At 46.4% G+C, this 22,769-nt stretch overlaps 3 protein-coding genes across 4 annotated transcripts in view; 1 reads left to right on the top strand and 2 right to left on the bottom strand.

Moving 5' to 3' along the window:
• Positions 1 to 1,147, top strand: part of SPIDR (scaffold protein involved in DNA repair) — a 195,697-nt gene extending 194,550 nt beyond the window's left edge. For both annotated transcript variants that reach the window (XM_084220353.1, XM_084220352.1), the window contains exon 20: positions 637 to 1,147. In XM_084220353.1, the coding sequence (XP_084076479.1) occupies positions 637 to 771 (135 nt within the window). In that variant the 3' untranslated portion in view covers positions 772 to 1,147. The remainder of the gene's footprint in view (positions 1 to 636) is intronic.
• A 1,556-nt stretch (positions 1,148 to 2,703) lies between these two features.
• On the bottom strand, positions 2,704 to 4,350 carry CEBPD (CCAAT enhancer binding protein delta). The gene has a single exon (XM_084217881.1). The coding sequence runs from the start codon at positions 4,209 to 4,211 to the stop codon at positions 3,174 to 3,176; it is 1,038 nt and encodes a 345-aa protein (XP_084074007.1). The 5' UTR covers positions 4,212 to 4,350; the 3' UTR covers positions 2,704 to 3,173.
• Positions 4,351 to 12,504: 8,154 nt separating this feature from the next.
• PRKDC (protein kinase, DNA-activated, catalytic subunit) overlaps positions 12,505 to 22,769 on the bottom strand; it is a gene marked incomplete at its 5' end in the record, with an annotated part of 82,957 nt that continues 72,692 nt past the window's right edge. Inside the window, 10 exons of the mRNA XM_084203806.1 lie at positions 12,505 to 12,931; positions 13,957 to 14,096; positions 14,668 to 14,856; positions 15,288 to 15,489; positions 15,572 to 15,643; positions 17,636 to 17,725; positions 19,610 to 19,702; positions 20,013 to 20,233; positions 20,499 to 20,566; positions 21,090 to 21,294. Of these exons, the coding sequence (XP_084059932.1) occupies positions 12,727 to 12,931; positions 13,957 to 14,096; positions 14,668 to 14,856; positions 15,288 to 15,489; positions 15,572 to 15,643; positions 17,636 to 17,725; positions 19,610 to 19,702; positions 20,013 to 20,233; positions 20,499 to 20,566; positions 21,090 to 21,294 (1,485 nt within the window). The 3' untranslated portion in view covers positions 12,505 to 12,726. The remainder of the gene's footprint in view (positions 12,932 to 13,956; positions 14,097 to 14,667; positions 14,857 to 15,287; positions 15,490 to 15,571; positions 15,644 to 17,635; positions 17,726 to 19,609; positions 19,703 to 20,012; positions 20,234 to 20,498; positions 20,567 to 21,089; positions 21,295 to 22,769) is intronic.

The raw sequence follows: 22,769 nt of genomic DNA, 5'->3' as shown, positions 1-22,769 counted from the left end.
TCTTGTGTTATTGTGCTGTCTCCTCTTAGTGCAGCCATGCCAGCCTTGCATCCCTCTCCTCCCCACAGAGCACAGCCCCTGCAAATTCGCTCAGGCACAGCTCGTGGGTGAAATGCTGGTTGGATCATTAAACAGGAGGGACTGTGTTGGTGCTGCTGGTGGTAATGCATGAACAACAAAAAGTTAAAAGGGGGGAGGGGGACAGGAGTAAGAAGGGTTATAAAGTGATTTTTTTTCCTTTAGTGGATAAGTTAGCACAGGTAATCAATGTATGGTATGTATATACACACTGTCAGCAGGCATGAAGTCCTGCAGGTGTCAGAAAGGAAGGCAAAGGGAGCGTGTATAGGTTATGCTTCAGCAAAACCGAGTTCCAAGTCACAGTAACTTTTTTTTCTTTTTGAAACAGCTCATTTTTAAAGCCTGCTAGGGCAGCAACTGAGACAGGAGTGTGATCTAATTACTGAAAATCTAATATATTCATTCTTTCCATTAGTTCTAATGCACTTTCTGAGTCCTTTAAAAAAATTGTCTGTTGGAAGAGGATCTTGCATGCTGCATCTTCCCAGCTGAATGCTGCCTAGAACAGAATGTCCAGCACTGTTTGTTTTACTCACCAGGCTTTTATTCCTGCAGACTTACGAGGTGCAGAGCGTGCTGGGAAAGGAGGTGGGGTTATTGAACTGCTACGTCCACTCCATAACCAGTCACCCCAACTGTGTTGTGCTGGAGGAAATCGTTCTTCTGGAAGCTGCAGCAAGACAGAGTTGAACTCTAGTCAGCTATTATAGTATCTGTGGACTTTGTAATGTGATTATCTGTTAACTAGTGCCACAGATAATGTATAATGCAAGTGTGATAAGCATTAAGATAGTTTATTAAAACTGTGATTTATAAAGCACATTGTGCTAGCACTGAAAAAAATATCTGTATATTGTTCAACTTTCTGAACTCTTTTTCTGATCAGTGCAGAATCTAAGAATACAGTTCTTTGTCATGTTTGCTGTTATGTAATGTAAAACATGTTTTTCTGTAAGTTTTGAATGGTTGTGATTTATTTTTAATAATATTGTATTTATTATGTGTCAATGGAAAAAATTTTACTGATATTTTTGAAATAAATTCCTTGCTATGGCAGTTGGTTTAAGCTGAGTTTTATCAGTGTATCCCAGACCTGCTGCAAAACGCTGCGTGGTATGTCAGTTCTGAGTTAACACTTTGCAATAATTGTTATAAAGACAGAGATCTGAACACATATAAAGTTAATGTTTTACAGCTAATTGTTCTCTCAGCATAGAAGTTGTGTGTTATCTGTAGCTTCCCACAAAGCGGGTGTTTCACTGGAGTTTCTTTTATGGGTAAGCACAAACTGCGTTGTAGGCCACGCAACAGCCCCCACCCAGCTATGGAGACTACAGGTGAGATAAATGCCAAAATCTTCCTCTGTGTGCATTGCAAGAATTAATATAAGAATTAGAGACTGCACGGTTTTTTTCCCCCTTACTCTTTCACAGTGTTTAAAAGCCCCTTACAGGTCAGAGGAGGAACGAGTGGTTTTTGCACGGGTCCCGTGTGTGATTAACCAGCTGAGAAGGAGCAGCAAACCTGCCACACTGGTCATTTCTGCGGCTCAGGCCAAGAGTGAAAAGTCTTATGGATGTCACAATTACTAAAGGAATGACACAGCTTTTGAATTCCCCTTTTTTCCCCACCTCCTCCAAGCATTTCAGTCTCTTACCTGCCTCCTTGTAAGGAAAAAGGAGATGACATCCCATTCCTGTGTAGAGGTCTGGATATGAGCCTGGGGTTGCCCCTTCAAAACCATTTAAGACTTGAGTCTGAGAAAACTGGAGGTGCTTGTTGTGACAGGCCATTTTCCTGCCAGTGCCCTAGAGATGCTGTAGGTGCTCTGACGCTGCACTACTGAAATTTGGACAAGGTGCCCGATCTTCTGTGATCTGTTCAATCCCTCGGCGATGAGCAGCAGTGTTGTTGCTGCCACTCTCTCACTAGCAGGCACAGTGAAAGTCCTTGTGACCACTGACTGTTGCAGCAGTTGCCCACTCTCACTTTCATTAGCCAGCATCAGTGAAAGTGTCCAGCTCCTGCAGTGGGCTGAAGCCTGAGGGTGCATCAACACCTCTGAGACTCACTACAGAGGTGAGCTCTGGGCCCTGCTATGGAACATGTCAGCGTAGGTGCAACTCTGCATTATCTAGAATGGAGACCCCTTGGAATTTTTTTTAACGGGAATTTTAACTAGTGGTATTCTTTGAATGGTGTTCTTCTGGGCCTATGCACCTTCTTTTTTTTTTTTTTTTTTAATTTAGATATAGAATACGGTATTTCTGGCAGAGTCCTGCTCACCGAGCAGTCTCTCTTGATGTGCAGCTGCTCGGTCCCACCAGCGCCACGGCAACCCCTGACTCAGCACTCCGGCTCAGCGATGCGGCTCCGGGGGGAGCGGACTTCGCAGCCACCGCGGCCGAGGGGTCTCACGGTTGCTCCCCCCCCTGCATCGCTCTCTGGATGCTTTGGGAGGTAACGCAGCGCCCCTCGCCCCGCGCTTACCTTCACCTCCCCTCTCGGCCCTTGGGACCCCCTCGCCGTGTTCCCCGCCCGTGTTCAGCCCCCTCCCGGGCAGCACAGCTTTCGCCGCCGCCAGCCCGTTGCTGTCACGACACAGAGCAAACGAGAGCAGGGTGGATTTAAAATGCTTTTCTTTATTCTTAGAAATGCTGTAAAAATTGATATAAAAGGTTGAGCATGCTCAGTCTTTTTTTTTTTTTTTCCATCCTACTGTCTAAAATACATGGGATTTTGAATCACTTTAACAGATGTACCATAGCTGCATCGGTATGAGTAAAATGTAGAAAAGACGAAAACTACCATTACAAAAATAATTTAAGGGGAGAGAAGAAAAAAAATAATATATTTAGCTTTTTTTCCCTTTTTCGCAAGTTTCGTGGTGAAAGACCCAGGCATCGCTCCACGTCGCTGCCGCGTTCCGAGCGCGGCCGCGGGCCGGCAGGTCCCGCCGCGGCTCCGCGCCTCATGCCGCGCCCGGCCCGGCCCGGGGCGCCGCGGCACGGCCCGGCAGGGCTCGGCTCGGCCCTCTGAGGTATTTATCCACCGTCTCCCGGAGTCCGTCTCTCCGTCCCGCTCCCCCCCGGTTACCGGCAGTCCGTGCCCGAGCCGGGCTGCAGGAAAGAAGCGCTGGGCAGCTGCTTGAAGAAGTGCCGGAGGCTGGTCAAGTCCCGGGTGAGCTGCTCGATCTTCTTGTGCAGCTTCTCGTTCTCGGCCGAAAGCTCCAGCAGCTTCTGCTGCATCTCCTGGTTGCGCCGCTTCGCCTTGTCGCGGCTCTTGCGCACGGCGATGTTGTTGCGCTCCCGGCGCTGCCGGTACTCGGGGCTAAACCTGTCCACGCACTTCTTGCCGCCCCGCTCCTTGCCCCCGGCGGCGGCGGCGGGCGGCGGGACGCCCTGCGCCGGCCCGGGCACGGCGGCGGCGGCGGCGGCGGGGCCCGGGGAGCGGGTGCTGCAGCTGGAGGGGGAGCTGCTGCCCGGCGGCTCGGGGGACGTGGGCGGCGTGGGCTGCCCGCTCAGGTTCATGATGGTCTGGGCGCAGGTGGCGATTTGCGAGGGCAGCAGCGAGGAGGAGAGGTCGCTGTCGCTCCAGTCCGGCTCCTGCTTCAGAGCGCCGCGGGAGGAGAAGGAGGAGGAGGAAGAGGAGGAGGAGGAGGAGGAGGCGGTGCGGGGCTCGGAGCCCAGCAGGGTGGTCATGGCAGCGCCGAGGTCCTTGGCGGGGTCGCGGCCGGCGCCGCCGCCCGGTGGCAAGTACTCGCCGTATTCCCCGCCCCGCTCGGGCTTGTGGTTGCTGTTGAAGAGGTCGGCGAAGAGCTCGTCGTTGCAGAGCTCCAGGTTGGGCACGGCAGACATGGAGTCAATGTAGGAGCTGAAGTCGATGGCGCTCTCGTCCTCGTACATGGCCGGGGCGGCGGCGCTCAGCTCCGCCAGGTTGGTGCCGGTGCCCCCCAGGCCGCCCCCCGCCTCCTCGCCGCTCATCCCGCAGCCGCCGCGGGCCCCCGGCTTGCAGGCGGGACCCGGCCCGCCGCCGCTGCCCACCTTGGCGTCGTAGAAGTTGGCGGGCTCCAGGCACCAGCTCTTATAACATGCCGGGGAGTCCAGGCTGTAGAGAGCGGCGGCGCTCATCGGCGAGCGGGACGCGGCGCCGCACGGCCGCGGCGCGGGGGCTCCGGGGCGCGGGCACCAAACGCCGCTCCGCGACGGGCGCAGCTCCAGCCTCCGGCACGGGCAGGTGGGAGCGGGGCTGCTGCTCCTGCCGCCGCCTCTGCTCACACCGCTGCCGCCGCTGCTGCTCGGTGGCACCGGCGCTGCCGCTGTAGCCCCGCCGTCGCCTCCCCGAGGGGGCCGATCCGGGCTCGGGTCACGCCGTGAGCAGCGGTAGGAGGCGGGGATGGGACAAGGCGTCTCAGGACCTGGGAGTGAAACGCCCGCTCGGTCCCTTCTTATACGGCGCGGGCCCCGCCTCCTGCCCCAATGACGGGGAACGATGTTCCCGGCACCCCCGGGGACCCGGGGGCGGGAGCGGGTGGGGTGCGTGGCCGCGGAGGCAGGGCTGCCGCCGCAGCGAGCTGCCACCTCCCGGCGGAGGGTGGCCGCGGTCCGAGGTGCCCCCGCCACGGGCATGGGACGGTGCGGGCGCCTTTCGGGCGTCTGCCGCCCTCCCCGCGCCGTCCCGTCCCCGGGGAGCGCTGCCCCGACGCCGGTGCCGGCACCCCATTCCCCCGGCTGAGCGCTGATTTTCCCTTTCCCGCGCGGGCCGGCGGAAAAGCCGGCTGAAAAGGCTGATTTTACCCCGCCGCCGCCACCAGCACCACGCTGTATCCCCCCACGCGCTTCCCCGGCGGCGCCTGGGATGGAGCGATGAGGGGAGGATGCTGTCTGCCCCACGCGTGTCTCTGCGTATCACCCGAGCGCCCTCCGGAGGCCCAGCTCCCTTCGCTGGAGCACGGGCAGCTTCCCCCGAGGAGGATGTAAGGAGAGGATGGCCACTTGGATTTCTTCTGGCAGGACCCTCTGGTGGGACAGGGGTCTCTGAGGCATCTTTAGCTGCCTCACGCTGTCTGCATAAAGTTACGCCTCTTAAAACCTTACATTAAGTTATTATGCATGTTGTTGTCCCCTGCCTCCCCACCCCCTTGCAGCCCACAAACTACTACTATTAAATTGGCAAGTACCAAAAACTGAAAATACTTGCAGCTAAAAGATAAGTTTTCTAGTTACAAAATAGTTTATAAAACCCTGGTTCCACCCCCAGGCGCTCCGCTGACTGAATTACTAAAGAAACACGCAACAAAACGCCCTTAAATTTACTTTAATATTTATTTTTTCTTATTTATTTATCTTCCAGAAGACCCTTCTATATTTAAGATAGGACTATCCCAGGCGCCGAGTTTCCAGCCCAGCGCCCAGCTGACGCTGCTGGCATGGAGCTGTGCCCCGCGGAGCGCGGTGCCGCTCGCCCCGAGGTGGCTTTCTGGGGACCGTGGGTACGTGCCGGTCATGCCGGGCCCGCTGCCCCTCTCCGGGCAGGGCTCCATCTGCCGCCACCGCAGCTGTTGCAGGACCGCAGCTGTTTATCACAGGGGTGTGTATTTTAACATAAGTAGCTGGGAACAAGACTGGTACATGCTCTCCCTTTGGATGTAAACTCCACGTGGGAAGGCTTGTGGGATCAGGGTAAGTGTGCAGTGCCTGGCAGGTGGGGGTTTACATCTGGCAGCTAAGGTTTCGCTTGGAGAGGCTTTGCTTTTAACTCTAGCACTGCCAGATGTATTATGTTTAAATGAACTTGATTTCCTTTCTCATCAGAGGACTGATCACACAATCTCCTTTTACACCAGCATTCACCACCGAACTTGACAGTGACACAAGAAATGGTTGCTTTTGTTTTTTCCACATTGTCACAGAAATAATATGCCCCAAACCATTTTACATGTTATTTTTTGCCTTCTATGTACCCCAGACCTTCCCTGGGGTCTGTTCATGATGCACAACTCTGCACCACCTGTCCCTGGCCTGGCTATCCAGCAGGGAACATGGTGCTCCAGGACCCTTTTACTCTGCATGAAATGTAGAGGAGTGCATTTGTGAGGCATGGGAAGGTAGTTAGAACTGAGATGCCGTCTGATATCTGCTGTCTCTCCCCTTGCTCTGCTGGAAGGAGTGAGATCTCACCCACCGTAGTCATAAAACGATGATTTGTCCTGGAAAGCACTCATTTAACCGTTTGCATGCAGAACTGTCTCACACCTCCAGCTCACCACAGTCCCTACCCCAAAGGTCAGCCAGCACTGGCATGCCACTGTGCCAGCCTGAACATGCCTACTGAGTGCCCATCATGTGTTACTCCAAAAAAGACACCTAATTCCCAGCCAGGTCACCCGACCCCCGCTGGGCACCTTGCCTCCTGGCAATTCCATTCTCAAAGTCCCTCAGTAGAAGGCCCAGAGCTGCTGTGTAAACCTCAGTGTAAGCCACCTGTGTCACATCCAAGCCCCACCACAGAGGGTGCAGCATCGCCCGCAGGGTCTTCAGGACCTGGAGGTGTGTTCAGAACTTGTGGCTGGACCTGTCAATGCCTGTCCCACAAACCCAAGCAGCAGGAGCCACCCCCTGGAGGATGAGTTGGTTGTGTTTGTCGCTGAGCCTGGGATGTAGGATTTCAGAAGGTTTGAGGGGGCTCTCCCACGTGCCATGCAGGATGTGGGAGCCCGGGGTGCTGCAGCACCTGCAGCGAAGCATCCAGGAGCGTGTGAGCAAGTGATACCTGGCACTTAGCAAAGCAGTGCACTGAAGGCAGGCATTTGTCTGGCATCTCAACAGCTGAATCTGTTCCAATCTGCATATGTAATTTCATGAGCAGAGAAGTACAGACAAGCCCTTGATTTCCCTCATCTGTCCTGCCAAGTACCTGACCCACCGAGTCACGGCTTGTCTCTGGGATCCAGTCATTTTAAACAGCAGTAAGAAGCAGGTGATCTTCTGAATTTCAGAATAAATTCTTTAAAACTTTCCTGAGGTTCATGCTCCAAATCAAGGAAAGTATTTAAACCTGGCAAGAAAGGGCAAGAAACCTTTCTCTAATAAGCAGAAAAAAGACAAAACTTAAACTTACTCTGGGCTGCTGGCTGTGAATCTGAGAAACACCAGGACCCTGACTCTTTCAGGGATAGCAGTTAAATCACACCGTTTTCTGACTGGATTTTACTCATAAATAGAGGACAGGCCACTCAGGGAAGGTAAGGAAATGGGGTAATGCCTCAGCATGCTCACCTCCAGCAACCCAGCCAGGCATGCAGGACTTTTTAGGACAGTGGGACTAGGAGCATGGCAAGGCTGTGCCTGGGAAGCCTAAGGAGCCCTTTTCTGCTTTTGATGTTATGGACCTGAGACAGCACCAGCAGGAACTCAGGTCCTGGCAGATTCATAGGTGAAGACCAAGCTGACCAGGGGGAAAAAGATGGAGGACTGGTTTGCTGGGTTTCTGCTCCCTGCAAGAAGCAGCAGGAGTGCAGGCATCCTTTCATTCATCAGCTGGAAGCCAGCAATGGGAATGGGACACATAAATGAGGAGGTACAAGTTGTCTGGGGAGAGTCAAAAAACCTGCCTGCACACTCCTAGGGAGGAGCAGTACCTGCCTGAGGTTGGTGCTGGCTCTTGTCAGCCAGCACGGTGACTGCTGGACAGCCACCTCTGCCAGGGCTTGTGTCTCTGCCTTGTCCTCAAGCAGTGTCACAATATTTTGCTTTGTCACTTGTACTGTACTTGTACATCATTGCACTGATCCTGCCTGTGGCCTCCCTACTCTTAGCAGCTGAAGAACTTGATAGTAATTGAAAGGATTTTTCCTTTCAGCTCATTTAGTTGAAGCTCTAACCTCTGCAGGCATTTGAGCCCCATCAGAGTCAGCCCGGGCTGGGTTTGTCCAGCTGCACCTGTGGCTGCTGAGCTGCTGAGTAAGATCATCACATACCAGGGCTCCCAAGTGCTACTGCAGCAAGATGCCTCAGAACCCATGTTCCTTGTTTTCTCACACTCCTTGGGGGATACTCAGAACTTTTTCCTGACAGAGGTTTTGCACGGATTTCCATTCATGTGATCAAATTGACAGCTACATCTTCTGTGTAATCACATGAAATCTTGTCTGCTATAATTTACTGTGAGTGTAAGGGACAAGTAGAGTCAATGTTGCCCCTCTTCTAGCCATCAAAAAGATGAAGAAAAACCCTACCCTGTGAATAACGTGGAAAGTGAAACCAAAGCTTTTCCAGTCCCTTATGGCCACTCCTTCATGTTATCAGAATGGTTGGGGTTGGAAGGGACCTTAAAAATCAGCTAGTTCCAATCCTCCTGCCATGGGCTGGGACAGCTTCCACTAGATCAGGTTGCTCAGAGCCTCAACCTGGCCTTGAACACTTCCAGGGATGGACCATCCTTGCCTTTTTTGTTCCCGTGTCTCATCACTTTCACAGTGAAAAACTTCCTCCTCATATCTAATATAAACCTTACCACTTTCAGTTTAAAACCTTGCTCCTTGTCCTGTCACACAGACCTCGATAAAAAGTCCCTCTCAGTCTTTGCTGCAAGCTCCCTTTAGGCACTGAAAGGCTGCAGTAGGGTCTCCCCAGAACCTTCTTGTCCCCAGGCAGAACAACCTCTCAGCCTGCCTTCACTGGAGAGGTGCTTCAACTCTGATCATCTCTGTGGCCCAAAACACTTCCCAACCTTTTTGCAGTAACAAAATACCCCTCTAAGCACCCTATTCTGGACACATAAGGTGTGGCTCTTTGGTAGTTTTGCTGCAAGACCGGTGACACCATTTGGTGCTGTGGGTGTCTGCCAGGGTGTGAGCTTTCTGCATAGGTGCCATTTCTTACAGGCAGCAGAACTTAATGAAATTTTAAAAACCCATGTGATTTGCAAATGAGGCACAGTATTAATAAAGTGACTTGGCAGACCCTCAACCTCAGGGGGAAAAAAAAAGCAGAGGTAATAAATCCTTATCCTTGATTTTGAAAAACAAGAGTTTTGGGGAGAAGTGTCTCTATATATAGATGCTTACTTTTGGAAGCAGCTGGCCAAACCCTAAGTGTGAGACCAGAAGACTTGTGGGAAATTCCTTATTCCATGTCTGAATACGAGCCCAATTTATTGTTTTTGTGGAATGCTCTTACCCTCATTCCTGTGCCCAAATGTGTGCTGGTGCTGTATCACCTCTCAGCCACAGAGACCTCAAGATAACATTTAAACTGGGGGGCAGTGGTGGGGACTAAGGGGGAAAATCCTGAGCACAAGAAGCAGCATGCAGAAGCCTCTCTCTCAGCTGGGAAAGGGGACAGTAGGCGGCAGTTCCAGAGTTTTCCTCTGGATTCAGCAGTACTGTTATTCTTAGCTAGAGGGAAATTATAAGATTGGCAGGGATGGTAAGGATTAGCTTAAACATGACATCATTCAGTACTCTAAGAAAAACCTAGTGAGAATATATGCTAATGTTTTATATAACTTTTTAGATACAACTAATGGGTTTCCAGATATAGTGCCCATCCATCTGGTTATTTAATCTGAGAAGGAAATACTCTTCTGTGCTTGTGAATAGCTCCCAAGTTTTGTTTTGCATCATGAGACCTGGTGCACTCTCTAATTGTGATCTTCACATCACCTTAACTCTTTTCTGGGAGCCAAATAAACCTGCCCTGTAAAGCACTGAGCCCAGCAATGTGAGGTTTGCGTTGTGTCAGTGACTTCCTTGCTGCTTTACAGGCTGCCTCCAGCCTTTCCACTTAGCTGCTGCATTTTATTGAGAGCAGCCAGGCCTGGTGACAGCAGCTGCCATTCACTTGTGTTGGAGGTTATTTCCAGGACCATTCAGCTTCATGGTGAAAGCTCCCTAAAGAAAGTTAGGGAAACTCCACTTGCTCTGCACAGGATGTGTCTCTGTGTTGAGGACCCAGCAGCCTCGTGCTTTGTGCCTCAGCTGACACATGAGCTTGACAAACACATGACTAATAAGGGCTGACGTGGCTGAGGCTTCCCACTACGGTGCTTATTCTAGGGCCAAAATGGAGCTTTTAACTATTTAAATTGTCCTGAACATGCTCTAAGCCCGTGTCACTTCTGCCTGTCTCACAGGCTTTCCCCCACGGCCCGAGGGCTGTTTGCCATGGATTTCAGGGAGCAGAGAGCACGGGGTGGTGACCCCCAGCCCCCTCCCCCAGGAAGGGCCAGGCTGCACTCTAACTCCCCTTCCCAAAGGCCAAGGAGGGAGGCCTGCTGTGCACAAACAGCTGCTGTTGCTGAGGCTATCAGAAGTCCCAGGAGAAGAGCCTCGTTAAAGTATAAACCTAAACTTTGTCCTCTGCAGCGCAGGTCAAAGTACCCAATAACTATCTGAGGTACGTGCCAGAAGTGCCATTAAACACCTCGGACACCCAGCCACTTAATTTCCAAATGTCCCCTGCCTTTTCATGTTGCCTTTTTTATTGTGCTTTAAACTTTCTCATATTTGTAGAGTGACAGCATGAAAGGCAGGGTACCTCACCTGACCAAGTTTTAGTCATAAGATTGCAGTCCTAATTGTTAGCAGAGATCAAAAGAACAAAACACCGTGACATCTTACTGAAGTGTATATAAGAACAGACTGTATCAAACTCTTTTATAAAAAAACCCCCACCTTACTGTCCACTAATTATCATCTCTATAAATGGGTAAATGTGCAAACTTTCTGTGATTAAGTGCCCTAAATTAACTTTTTAAATGAGGTACATTAGCTGAAAGTTTATTTTTATTTTTCAATGTTTCCTCTACAAAAATACATCCGAACAATATTTTTAATTATTAAAATGATAAAAACGTTTTGAATTTGATTTATAACGCTATTAACACAAAACATTGAGTATGTGTATTAGGAAGAAAGATAACAAATAATAATTGTTGCTGGAAAGTATTTAAAACAGAAAAGCTCCCTCCCCATTCTTTAGGCCTCAGCAATCTTCCTCATTGAGAGTTTTTCATGGAGCTGTATGCAGAAGGCAGATTTCTCTACTCTCCAGCTGACAGATTCATTAGAGACTGATGCCAGCAGCAGGCATGGCCCTCAGTGAGACCAGAACCGTCCCAGGGCCACAGAGGAAAGAGGGAAATCTTGTAGGCAGTGAAAGGGCAAAGACTCATTTTTATTACACCCTTTATGATAATTATTAAAAGGCTCAATGAAATCTATATCCTACAGGAAATCTGGGTAATGAGCAACAGTAGTGTTTGAGAGAATTCACTTTCTCCCTCACTGCCCATGGTGCAGCTTAAGCTCAGCTTCTCCTCAATTCCCCCAGAGAGAACTGGAAAGTGAGAAAACTCAGGGGCTGGGATCAGGACAGGTAATAGGTTAAAGCAAAAGCTGTGCACACAAGAGAAGCAAAGCAGGGAATTCATTCACCACTTCCCACAGGTAGGCTGGTGATCAGCCCTCCCCAGGAAAGCTGGGATGATGGTGACTTGGGAAGACAAACACCATCACTCTGAACATCTCCCTCTCTTTCTCCTTCCCCCAGCTCTACATGCTGAGCACGACACCCTCCGGTTTGTGATAGCCCTTGGGTCAGCTGGAGTCAGCTATCCTGGCTGTGCTCCCCTGCACTCCTCAAGGTGTGAGAGGCAGAAGCAGCCTTGCCTCTGTGCAAGCCCTGCTCAGCAATAATGAAACATCCCTGTCTTATCAACAGTTTCCAGCACAAATCCAAACCACAGCCCCACTCCAGCTACTCTGAAGAAAATGAACTCAATCCCAGCCAAAGCCAGCACACCTGAGAACTGGCTGCTGGAGACAAACAGTCACATCTGGCACAACCTCCACAGCCTGGCATAAGCAAATTCCAAAGTGCAGCAGACATTCCTGTGCTGTGCTGCACTTATGGCAAGAAGCTTACCGTGCTCAGCAGTGGCTACTTCTGGCTTAGGCCAAACAATAATTTGGAAATAACACAGTGTGAGCAGCGCAGACTTCCAAAGGACAAAGATAACAGGGTATAACCTCTAATTGCTAAAAACAGTCTCATCATTACTATCTTGTTATCCAGTAATGAAAAAGCTGTTCGGATACTTTAAGTGTTATCTAGAGTTAAGAGCCGTTTTCTGTTTAATTTCACCATGTGGCCCACTGATACTACTGATATGAAAATCTTCAAGTTTTAACTACAAATAATATGTGGCTGCAGAATGGTTTCAGTTGATTGTCATCAAGGCCTCTGCAAAAGAAAAGCACAGACTCACTACATCACTGCACTGGCACCCACAAGTTTGCGGGGTATGAATTTGTGCTTTCCACTGAAGGATCCCAGCGCTTTTCAAATAAATCCTTAAGCTCTATAGCCTCCCCAGGTCTTTCTACATTGATTTTAACACAAAGACAATAAAGCTGCTTTGTTACAGAACCACACACAAGAAAAATAATTTTAAAAAAAGAAACAAAATCACTGTTTGAATACAGCTTTAATACAAAAAGTTTATTTTCTCTATTAGTCAAGTTAACTGATGATAAAAATAGTTAAGAGTTTTTTTCCTTTTTGGCCTTAAAATTCTGATCTGGTTGCAGCTGTGTTTTAGGGTACAGGTCCCTTGGCAGACAGGGTTGTAGATGGCAGTTCCTCACATCCAGGGTTCCCATCCTTCCCAGACTCTGCCAAGAATATTGGGGTCTGTTGCTTGATCGATGAGGCATCTCACTTGGGTCTCCTCTGAAAGTCCATCCTCTGGCTCTTTGGCTCTGATATCATGATTAGAGTTACCACGAGCCACAGCTGCAAAATCATTATAAGCAGGCGACCTCTCATGGCCCAGGCGCAGCTCATCGCTGAAATTGAGAACACAAAAATAAGCTCTTACTAAAAGAAACAAGCAAAAAATCTGAGATGGATTTCTAAATACAAAACAGCGCTTGAAAAATAAAGCTTGAATTGAGATCAAGATGTGGAGGCTGCTCAAGAGCTGTAGAAGGCTTGGCCAGTGAAGACTGGTGGTTTCAGGGCCCCTTCACTAGTGGGTATTTACCATAATATGCCAATCTTGTCAAAGGTCTCCAGCTGAAAGAAGGATGCAGCAGTTCACATCCAAGTGTTGATCTCTTTACCTGCTCTCCTGATTTGTGCCTGTAACAAGTATTTTGCTGCCTCCTCCAGTTCAGCCTTGACCGCAAAAGGGACTCCTCCCAAGCCCTGCACTTTTCAGTATTTATATGGCTTTAAAACAGGCTTGCTTTCTTTGCTTTTCTGTCTTTCCCCTGATTAATCCAAAATGACTTTTTAAGAGAGGATGGAAGGGATTAATTGTACTTTTAACTGAACTTAAAAGACATTCTGGCTTGAGCCAGACTTGACTAGACTGACATAAATAACCTGAGAATGCCACCAGATTTGAATTTGATGTTTCTCATAAGCAGCTTTCCCAATGCCTCCCCTACCGCTGGTACAGGTTCCATTTCAAGCAATCCTCCATCAGAAGCATATATTAATTTAAATATTATCCCTACCCTGAAAGCAGTGGAGACAAACATAAAGAACAGAGGGACTGAGGAGTATGAGATTAAGCAGCCTGACAGGGAGGGGAGGCATGTGTTGCCAGGAGTAGTAAAACTGCTCAGAAGGCCTGAGCTGGAGCAAGAAAACTCACAGAGAGATATCTGGTGTTTTGGCTGGCAGGGTGATTCAGAGAGCTTGTACGTGGACCAAAATGCTTCTGACAGAAGGTTTGCTGAAATTTTGCCCCGTCTGTCTCTTCTCTTTTCCTAGCCTCCATTCTATCCGAAGGGAGCAAAATCTGACTCGGGAGCCTTCCAAAGCTCTTAGTGAAGCAGTTTAAAGCAAAAGGACAGCATCTTACCAAGTGATTATTGCTGGATTGGCACCTGTAAGCTTTCTTCTGACATAGTTAACCTTCTGCAAAGGGTACCAGTTTACTTCAGATGTGTTTATTTCCTTAATCCACGTGCCTCCTTTTTTCAGCTGTCTTTGTTCAAAGTTCTAGGGAGAAAATATATTTGTCTTATTTGTCACAAATCACAAACTTGTAAAAAGCTTTCAAGCTGCAGATCATAGCAAGTCAAGCCAGCATCTTAACTGCAGATGTAGTGGAGGACTAAGCAATGAGATAATACCTAACTTGCCTACGACTTTTTTACAACTGAAGTTGCTGAAGTGCAATTAGTTTCAGATTTTTTTCTCTGTAACTATTAGTTTGATATATACAGTGCTGTTATGTAAATTTAAGACACTGAATGCAGAAAGTTGAAAATATTTATGCTGGTGCCATAAGTGGCATAACATGATCAAGACCCATGTCTTTAGGATTATCATGAAAGATAAAGAACAGTATACCCTGGTAACACAGACATGCTACTATTTTTTGTGCATCTATACAGAATTCTGTCATTTTAAATACTTTTCACTTTCTCTGAGAACTTAATCAAACAAAGAAAGATAAAAGGAGTACTGAGAGTGAGCCTCAAGGAATACTTCCTTTTTCATCAGTTGTATTCTTATCACAGTTTAAGAATTTCCACATGAAGAAAAATGAAAGAGGACAAAACCCCACCTTCCAGTCCAAAGAAGGCTCTTTTACAAACACGTCCATGGTGCTGATGAGGAGGTCTGGATCTGAGCGATAAGCCCTCAGGGCATGCACCATCACGCTGTAAATGAGCCCCCACTCTTTCACTGGCATCATCAGATTAACAAACTGGCGAGTCAGGCGAAAGGGCATCAACTCTGGCACACTCAAAAACTAGGGGAAGGACAGTCAAAAGAAAACAAGAAGTAAGAAGCCTTGGAACTGAAGGATTAGATGGGAATATTTTTTTATTTTTAAGCTTTGCAACCCTCTTTGTCACTTCACTGAAAATAATGTGCAAAAGTAGAACTGAAGCAAGTTCTGACATCAAAGCTCTAGTCATGAGTATTCAGTGACGGTGGCTGAATCCACAGCTGAACCATGTAAAACACCATCATATTGACTCTGTGGAGTTCTGTAGCTCACTGCTTATCTGAGAATATCTGGACTCAGATATTTTATTAAATTTACTAGAAATTAATTGTAAAGATTATTTTGCACCAGAACAACGGCAACTGAAGAGCATCAAATTTAGTACTGAGAACACATGGGTAATTGCACATAACAAATGCAAAAGCTGTAACAAATGAGTGGAAAACAAATACCTGTGTGGCTGCACCAAAAGCATATCCAAAGTCTATTCCCACCATGCCTCCTGTCTCCTTGTTAATCATGAAGTTGGACAGATGCCGGTCTCCAATCCCAAGTATCCAGTGGCTGACACACATCAGTGCGTGCGAGCTGGCAAAGTGGGAGCGCAGGGCCAGGAAGGCCTCGGGAGATGTGCTCATCTTCACAAAGGCTCGCCTTAACAAAACAGAACTCCCTCGTTGGATGCAGACAAACACCAACATTTGTTTCACAGTGTGCAGCCATCAGCAGCGCTTACCTCAGCAGGTCTTCTGGAACGCTGCTCTCCCTGCTTTTGAAGGATGTGACTGCTTCTGTACGGCTGGCATTCCTGCAAAGTAGTGGAGAAATAAAGGTGGCTGCTGAGGTAACAGCCTGCTGGATGCTGGAAGTCAGGATGGGCAGAGTCCAATAGCATGAAGTTTAATAAGTCCAAGTACCGAGTTCTACATTTTGGCCACAAAAATCTCCTACAATGTTACAAGCTGGGGACAGTGTGGCTGGACAGTGTTCAGGTAGAAAGGGACCTGGGGGTGCTGGTCAACAGCCAGTTGAATATAAGCCAGCAATGTGCCCTGGTGGCCAAGAAGACCAAGGGCATCCTGGCTTCCATTAGGAATTGTGTGGCTGGCAGAAGGAGGGAGGTCATTCTTCCCCTGTACTCAGCACTGGTGAGACTGCATCTTGAGTGCTGTGTCCAGTTCTGGCCCCTCAGTTTGGGAAGGGCATTGAGAGGCTTGAGTGCATCCAGAGGAGGGCAAGAAGGCTGGTGAGTGGCTGGGAACACAAGCCCTGTGAGGAACGTTTGAAGGAATTGGGGTTGTTAGCCTGGAGGCTTAGAGGTGACCCTATTGCTCTCTATAACTTCCTGAAGGGAGGTTGTAGACAGGTGGGGGTTGGTCTCTTCCACCAGGCAGCACTGACAGAACCAGAGGACACAGTCTCAAGCTACGTCAGGGAAGGTATAGGTTGGATATCAGGAAAAAATTTTTCACTGAAAGAATAATAAAGTACTGGAATGCTCTTCCCAGGGAGGTGGTAGAATCACCATCTCTGGATGTCTTCAAAAAAAGACTGGACATGGCACTTGGTGCTACAATCTAGTTGAGGTGTTAGGGCATAGGTTGGACTCGATGATCTCAGAGGTCTCTTCCAACCTCATTATTCTGTGATTCTGTGATTTGCTCATGACCGCAGCAGCATGTGGTGCTTACTCCAGTAGGCAGTACAGCAAGGCACAAAGGGCTCATCCCCCCAATTTTATCTGATTTTACAAGTGCCCCGTCCTCCCTCTTTCTCCCAGCAGTTATTTCCAAGAATGACATTTCTAAATACAAAAGAGTATGTGGTTTCGTGTATTTTCCTCCAAATTAAGTTGATGGGTTAAGTTTTAATAAAGCAATACAACCATGTTCTTTCTGGCTGGACAGTCTCTTCCAAGCAGAGAAATTAAGGCCCCAGTTACATCTCTCAGCAGCAGGCTGAGGCTATACTGACACTAGAGAGTAGTGCAGCAGAGGGGAAGCAACAGAACTAAAGAACTGGGGCTGAGGGACTCATGCCATGCAGATTTGGGGAAGGAGGTTTTGTCCTAGCCCATATCCAGTTCTGAATGCTTGTGAGAGCTGACATGTGCCGGGTGCTTTCCTTCCAGTCCACTTCCCTCTGAAAGGAGCAGAATTGAGAAATAGAGGACAGCCCTTTGGTGCAGCAGACTGGAGATGAGTGGGGGTGACTTGGAATTACTTCAAAAGCACATTCTGGATCTGAATACAAATATTAATTCAGTTAAACAACTCAAAGTTTTCCTTTAAAAAGCAAGACACTTGGTTAAGCAGGTTATGAGCTTATAGAAATTCTCTGGACAGTTCACTTTACAGAGCTAGATCTAGGTAGGTGTGGAAATTCCTCTGAGAGGATGCTCAAGCTGGGACCTAAACCATCAAATATTCTTAAATTCTCAGTGAATCGTGGTGATTTCCTCTGTCCAACTCCAGCAGATGCTTGGGCTCTGAGGCAGCCTACCTAACTGCATAATCAGGAACAAGACGCCTAGAAAATAAAGTTGAAGAGCAGCATCTGCTTCTAGACACTTTCTAAAGGAAGTGAGCAAGCTTCTGGAAGCAGTCCTGTACTCTGGTAGGATTTTTGGCAGGAGGAATTTTGCAAAGCGGCTCCAGGAAGATAAAGCAGTAAAATGAGCAAAAATCAGCTCTAGCCATCATATCATAATGCAGATCATACTTTTTTTCCCTGGAATTTCTACATCTCTGTGCACACTCTAGCTTCTCTCTTTCCCATGCAGTTCTCTTTTGAAACCTACCTGTACATAGCATGGTATCGAGAGATGCCCTGTGCTTTCCCACCCATCCTGGACAGCCACTCAGAATAGGTAGCACGAGGTCCTCTTGGGCTAGGGACAAAAAAAGAAGAGCACTGATGATTTCCCTGTATGATCTCACCACTCTCTATTTGGTTATCCACAGGCTGTGTGCTGCTCTGACCCATGAGATTTTTATGCAAAGGAAAAGTCATGAAGCTACAGCCTACATTAATTTTAGCCTTCCTATGGAAATGAAGTTTATGCAGAGTACAGGCTGATCCATTCCTCTGTTTCGCCCCAGCTTTGAACACACTTCAGTCATATCTGACAGAAGATTAGACATCTCAGAGGTGTTAATTTGTCAATAGGTACTGTAAGTACCTCCAGAGGAAAGATCCAAAATAATTTCTGCTGGGAGGGAAAGTTATTTTTGACACTGTTGTAGCCTTTGAGAAGCATTATGTGGTCTGCCATAGTACATGCTGCCCTTTGTCCTTCCAAAAGGGCAGGAAATGCAGGAAGGCAGTTTGGTATCTCCTCAGAGTGCTCAAGAGAGGAGGAATGGGTGCTTGAACTTGGTATATTAACCCATAAGAAGCCAGTATTCATTTGTTGCACTGCTTATGAAATAATTCTATATTTTTCTCCCATCTTAAGTAAATACATCAGACCTTAAACTTCTATTTCTCAACTTAACAGAGCAGCCACCTCCTCTTTTCCTTCCAAAGCATGTTTTAAGATAGAAAATGCCATTTCCATTTAAGAAGCATTTATCAGTTATAGACTGCAGCCCATCACTTTGGGATAAAGGATTTCAAAAATTTGGAAATTTATTCCCCCCACCCCAACCAAAATTTTCCTTTGTGAGTGCTGTCACTCAACCACAGCTTAATATAAAATGTCTTAATTGTCTTGACTGAATAACATATGGGAAAATATTAAAGTCTATATACACAATAAAGCAAAGGTTTTTTTTAAAATAAATTATGACCTGCTTTTAGAAATACACTGATCTTCTACACTGAGCATATTATAAATTTCCTCCCCTCACAAGATGGTTCCATGTGAGTCTTCTTTCACTTTCCCACTCAGTGAATTGAGATCAACATAACATCACTGCTGTTCACAACAGTGAATCAGACAGCAGTAATGCAGGAACTCTAGCAGTTCCTAAACTGCTCACAAATCAAATAACCATAGAAATAAACACTCTTTGGAGTCCAACCTCCACGCTGGAGTTTCCTCCAGCCTGCCCCATAAATGTTAACTAGTAAAAATAAATGGTGACAACAGTCAGACAAACCCAAACAGAGATTATGTAACTGAGAACCACATTTGTAAATTAAACCACATTTGTAAATTCCAGGACAGAACTAGGCTGAAACGCCAGAATGAAATCAATTTTACAAATATTCAACCTACAATTACAATCACAAGAAAGCAATAATTTATTCAAACCCAGCATTTGTATCAAGTCAGAGAAAGTGCTCTGTTACAGTTGAGTTCTGTGCATTTGCTGCCAAGTTCCATCCCCCATCACTGACTCACTGCTGAACCGAGCTTCTCAATAGCTCTGCCTCTACTCCCTTCCCCTGCCCCTCATTGACTTAAGTCCATTTCCTGCCTGATCAAATCAAGAGATCAAAATCCTCTGCTTGTAAAATCAATCTGCTGATAAGGAAATGGTGATGATAATGACGTCACACAGGATTATAATTATAAGTCTCTTGTTTAAACAAGCTGGGTGGAGGATATTCCAGCTACAATGGCACTCATTAAACAAACACTTGCCAATTACTAATTTGGGTCAGGAAGTACAAACTGCCTCCTTGCTTATAAATGCTTTTCTTTTATTCTTTAATTGCAAAAAAAAAAAAAAAAAAGTAAAAGAAAATCCTGCCACAAGACTGTCACTTATCCAAAAACCCATTAGTAGTGGTTTCTATTAGAGCAGACAGTTAAACCAAGCATCACCTGTAATAGTTGGTATCTTCCTCTTCAGACATGCTATTTTTAAGGAATTCTTTTAAGGTACAAGTATTTTCCAGCCACTTGATGAGTCCCAGCCTGAAACAAAGTAAGTCAGAGATAACAAGTAGCTCAGAGCTGAACTTTATAGGAATACCACAAATGGGAAGCAATACATTCTATTGCCTGTTAAAAGAAGGTTAAAAGCTACCTATTTAAATACACTCTGAAAAATCAGTTTCCAGACAAAGCAATTTCAATGCTGGTTAAAAGGAAAAGGAAAAAAAATTAAGCCAAGGCACCAAACATTCTCAATCTGAATCTGGCATGCAAAAGTCTCACTTTCATACATCCCAAAACTAATAGATGTTAACAAAAGGATTTCTGTCACTTCAAGATAAATGCCTACCTTGTTGTCATGGGGATGACCTGGTAAGTTTTTAACTGCATATTTCTTTGGCTACATGTAGCATCTTGGGAAAGGATAATGTTCATTACATCAAACAGCTGCTCAATGCGTTGGTCTTGCCGCAGATCTTCGCCACCTTTGACAAGAAAAGGATATTCCCGCTCATCGCTGCCTCGGATTGTTATACGCTTTGGCTTCCTCAAGGATTCCATCACACTTATCTTGGAAAAAGAAAAAGAAAAATATTGGTGACAGAAGACTTGGTCTTACAGAATCATCCCTGGAATTAAGCATATCTGTCATTCCTAGATGACATAATCAAGTTACTCAATTATAATAGAAAAACAAATGCCCACTTGCAGCCTTTCCTTTGTATGCTGCAAGACGTGTAAAAAAGCAATGACCCTGCTGCTATGAAATTCTTCAAATGCCACATGGACACAGATTTATACCACACAGGATTTTGACTCAATCTTAAAAACATACCCGTTCATCAAATCCAGAGATTTTTGCGTGGTACTCTGGCAGTGGTTTCCCTTTTCCGTCGTACTGACCTGAAGCAGCAGTGGAAAAAAATATTAGTACCTAGCCTGATGTTATTTTAAAGTGCGTTTAACACCAGAACACACATCCAAATGTTTTGTCAAACTGGTAGAATGACAACTATGAATAAAATATTTTTAAACACGTAAAAAAGATCCAACATACACACAGTATGATTTTATCTGTGAATTACTGATAATCTCTCCTTGTTTAGCTGTTAGAATTGAGCTCTTGCTGGTTTCAGAAGACAGAACCTTTTTTGAACATGTATTAGATTTATATATCAGATTTCATGGAGACAGGCCTTTAGAAAAATACTGAATTTTTAGGTACAAGCTTAGATACAATTTTAAAAATCAGGACTACAGCTTAAGAACGGATTTAAGAGATAATGAGTGAATAGAATTATTTCAAGTAAGGCCAGATCAGGCTTAAGGCCAGAAAGAAAGGTCATATAGCCAATGTAAGAAATAAAGCTCAAGAGCAACTTTCTTGTAAGGGACAATTCACCATTGACACTGAACAAGAACTTACCAGGAACCTCCAGTTCACTCCTCAAGAACTCAGCTTTGAATTCGCTCATCCATGGTGAACATTCTTTGAGATTCCCAGGTTCTTTATGGGTTTTGATCATTTTTGAGTGGAGAGAATTTGCAATTGCATCGAAGTCACTAGTCTTCATATCCAACAGTTGTGAACCACCTCTGCCAAAATGATGATCCAGGTCCTTCCCAAAAGCCTAACAATCATTTATAGAAAGGAATCCTGTTTACACAGAGCTAGAAACTACCCAAGAGCACCAAAAGGGCACCTTCCTATCTATATACATGGCTTCTCTAGATATTAGGAACAAATTCTTAATATAAAACAGAACAGGTTGCCCAGAGAAGTTGTGGATGCCTCTTTCCTAGAAGTGTTCAAGGCCAGGTTGGAAGGGGCCCTGAGCAACCTGGTCTAGTGGAAGTGCCCCTGGCCATGGCAGAGGTGCTGGAACCAGATGATCTTTCAGGTCACTTCCAACGCAAATAATTCTGTGACTGTATGAAATGTTTTACATGTTTTATTTACTATCGGATTTATTATTTGTGGATTTATTACTGCCTAGCAATAATTTTTGGACATAGAATGCATAAACCCATATTTTAAACTATTTTAAATATCCTGATATAGGAAACGAGCAAAGTTTTGGACACGGATCCATTTAATGAACAAAGTAAGTATTATCTACAAATAGTTAACTGAATTGACTTCCTGTATTCATAATTCAAGGTTCTAAAAAAACCAAATGTTCCTTCTCGGACTGGGTATTAATGGTTTGGAAAGATTTTTTTTTATTGCCTGACCATTTTTCTACCAAGCTATGAAGACACAGCTATTTCACTGAAGTACAAATACAAAAAACATTATCTTTTTGAGGAGACTGCTACAGTCAAAAAACATCTTTAAATCTATTTCCAGATTATGAGCCTGAAATACTCCACGTAGTAGAGCAATTTTATGCATCAGTCAAGAGACACGACTTGTTTTTTTCCCCAGCAAGGACACTAGAAATGATTCAGTCATTTTCACAGCACACTTTGTTTCTTCATAATAATGCATCATGAAAGCAAAGACTTCAGAGCCTGTGCACCATCACCTTGACTCTCTTCTGTAGCTACTCTCTGCTCTCCCTCTTCCCTTTACCAGAGGGGAACAACCCTGATATTCCTCTCCAGCATCTCCCTTGGTCTTCTCCCTGTATCCTCTAACACTGCACATTTCAGCGTTTTAAAGATGGATTTAAAGATGGATTTCTTTTTTTTTTTTGGTGTGGGCACACATATAATCCAGACAGCTTTTGTGCTGATGCCTGCTACGTCCCTTGCTGTGCATGTACCCTGTATAGCTGCTCCCTTCTGCCTACCCCCACCCCCATCACCGGCACATCCTGCACATTCTTATCCCCCAGTCTTAAGTCTGAAGTCATTATCATCAAACACCCATCTTATCTCACAGCAACACATTCAGAGGGCTAGTGTGCCCCTAAACTCCCAATTACCCTTTCTGCTTCATTATCACCTCACCTCCTCCCGACTCCACCTTACCTCTCATCCTCCACCTTTCCCACTCATGGGGAAGGAATCTCCCTACAGACACCCAGGTTAGTTTATCTAATGCTAATGTGACATAGGATGGCCACAATGGGAGACAGCTGGATGCACCCCGCCCTGGCCA

This window comes from Fringilla coelebs, assembly GCF_963513975.1.
Source record: "Fringilla coelebs genome assembly, chromosome: 1".
In the NCBI taxonomy this organism is placed as follows: Eukaryota; Metazoa; Chordata; class Aves; order Passeriformes; family Fringillidae; genus Fringilla; species Fringilla coelebs.
This window is presented reverse-complemented; position numbering and strand designations above follow the sequence as displayed.